The following is a 1,181-nucleotide window of genomic DNA, read 5'->3' on the forward strand; positions in this document are numbered from 1 at the left end:
CCATGGGTAGGATGACACCTGCGCCCTTTTTAATATATTCCAATCATCCTTGAGTAGCTTTAGCGTGTCTGTGACCTAGTGGTTCCCGAAGTCATTCTCATCTTTGGGCAACTGGTTTCCCCACTTTGCTCAACCTTCATGTGTATTTTATTCTAATGATATGTAATTCACCCGACTGCATATTTCTCAATGCATCCCATGGAAACTAACTCTATAATGGGATTAATTACAGTCATTGGTAAGAGCAGTACTATGTGGAAACTAGGTCATGAAGTATATTCTTATGATTTGTGGGGAAGGGTGTAAAATCAGTGAGTTGTGAAAATAAGTGCAAAAAGTAGTGAATTCTGGGGCTGGAGAGTTGGCTCAGTGATTAAGAACACTGACTGTACTTGCAGAAGAGCCGGGTTTGAATCCCAGCATGCACATGGCAGCTAACAGCTATCTGTAACTCCAGTTTCAGGGGATCCAAAGGCCTCTTCTGTCCTCAGCGGGCATTGCACGACACAGGTGCCCTTATCTACATGCAGGCAATATCTGCATACTCAGAAAATAAAATTAATACATAAAATATCTTGGAAAATAGTGAATTCTGAATAAAATCCATCCTGGAGTTAACATTATTTTTCAGTACAATTTACCGGCTTTAGAACATATACTGTATATGTAAGATGTTGTTAATGTGAAAACCTGGGTCAAGTGTACATAAAATCTCATAATATTATTCTTGCCATTTCTTATACTATTCTTAAGGGAAAGTTGTAATAATTTTAAAGAATTGAATAACAAAACATAGTAAAATAATAAGGCGCTCCAAAATAGAAGTGTACAAATCTGTTTTTTGTGGACTCCTAATGAACTTCTTCAGTTTTGCTTGGGCCTAGTGATGCATGTCAGCTATCAGTATGCTACAGTGGGAGAGAGAGATGGTGGGGATTTCAAATCTAGTCCTTCAACCTGAAGGTTTTCAGCCTGGTTGGTATCATCCTGTTTTCAGATGTGACATTCCAGCCCATGCCTGCCCTGACATACCGCACCACAGGGGGCATTCTGGATTTCTATGTGTTCCTGGGTCCAACTCCAGAGATTGTCACTCAACAGTACACAGAGGTAGGAAAGAATTCATTGGATTATCAACTGTGTGTGTGAGTTTGTGTGTGTGTGTGTGTGTGTGTGTGTGT

At 40.0% G+C, this 1,181-nt stretch overlaps 1 protein-coding gene across 1 annotated transcript in view; it reads left to right on the forward strand.

Annotated features, from left to right (window-relative positions):
• Positions 1-997: 997 nt before the first annotated feature.
• Positions 998-1,181, forward strand: part of LOC115068237 (maltase-glucoamylase, intestinal-like) — a gene marked incomplete at its 5' end in the record, with an annotated part of 21,451 nt that continues 21,267 nt past the window's right edge. Inside the window, one exon of the mRNA XM_029558086.1 lies at positions 998-1,110. Within this exon, the coding sequence (XP_029413946.1) occupies positions 998-1,110 (113 nt within the window). The remainder of the gene's footprint in view (positions 1,111-1,181) is intronic.

The sequence above is a fragment of the Nannospalax galili genome, unplaced genomic scaffold, assembly GCF_000622305.1.
Source record: "Nannospalax galili isolate Female #2095 unplaced genomic scaffold, S.galili_v1.0 scaffold1049, whole genome shotgun sequence".
Lineage (NCBI taxonomy): Eukaryota > Metazoa > Chordata > Mammalia > Rodentia > Spalacidae > Nannospalax > Nannospalax galili.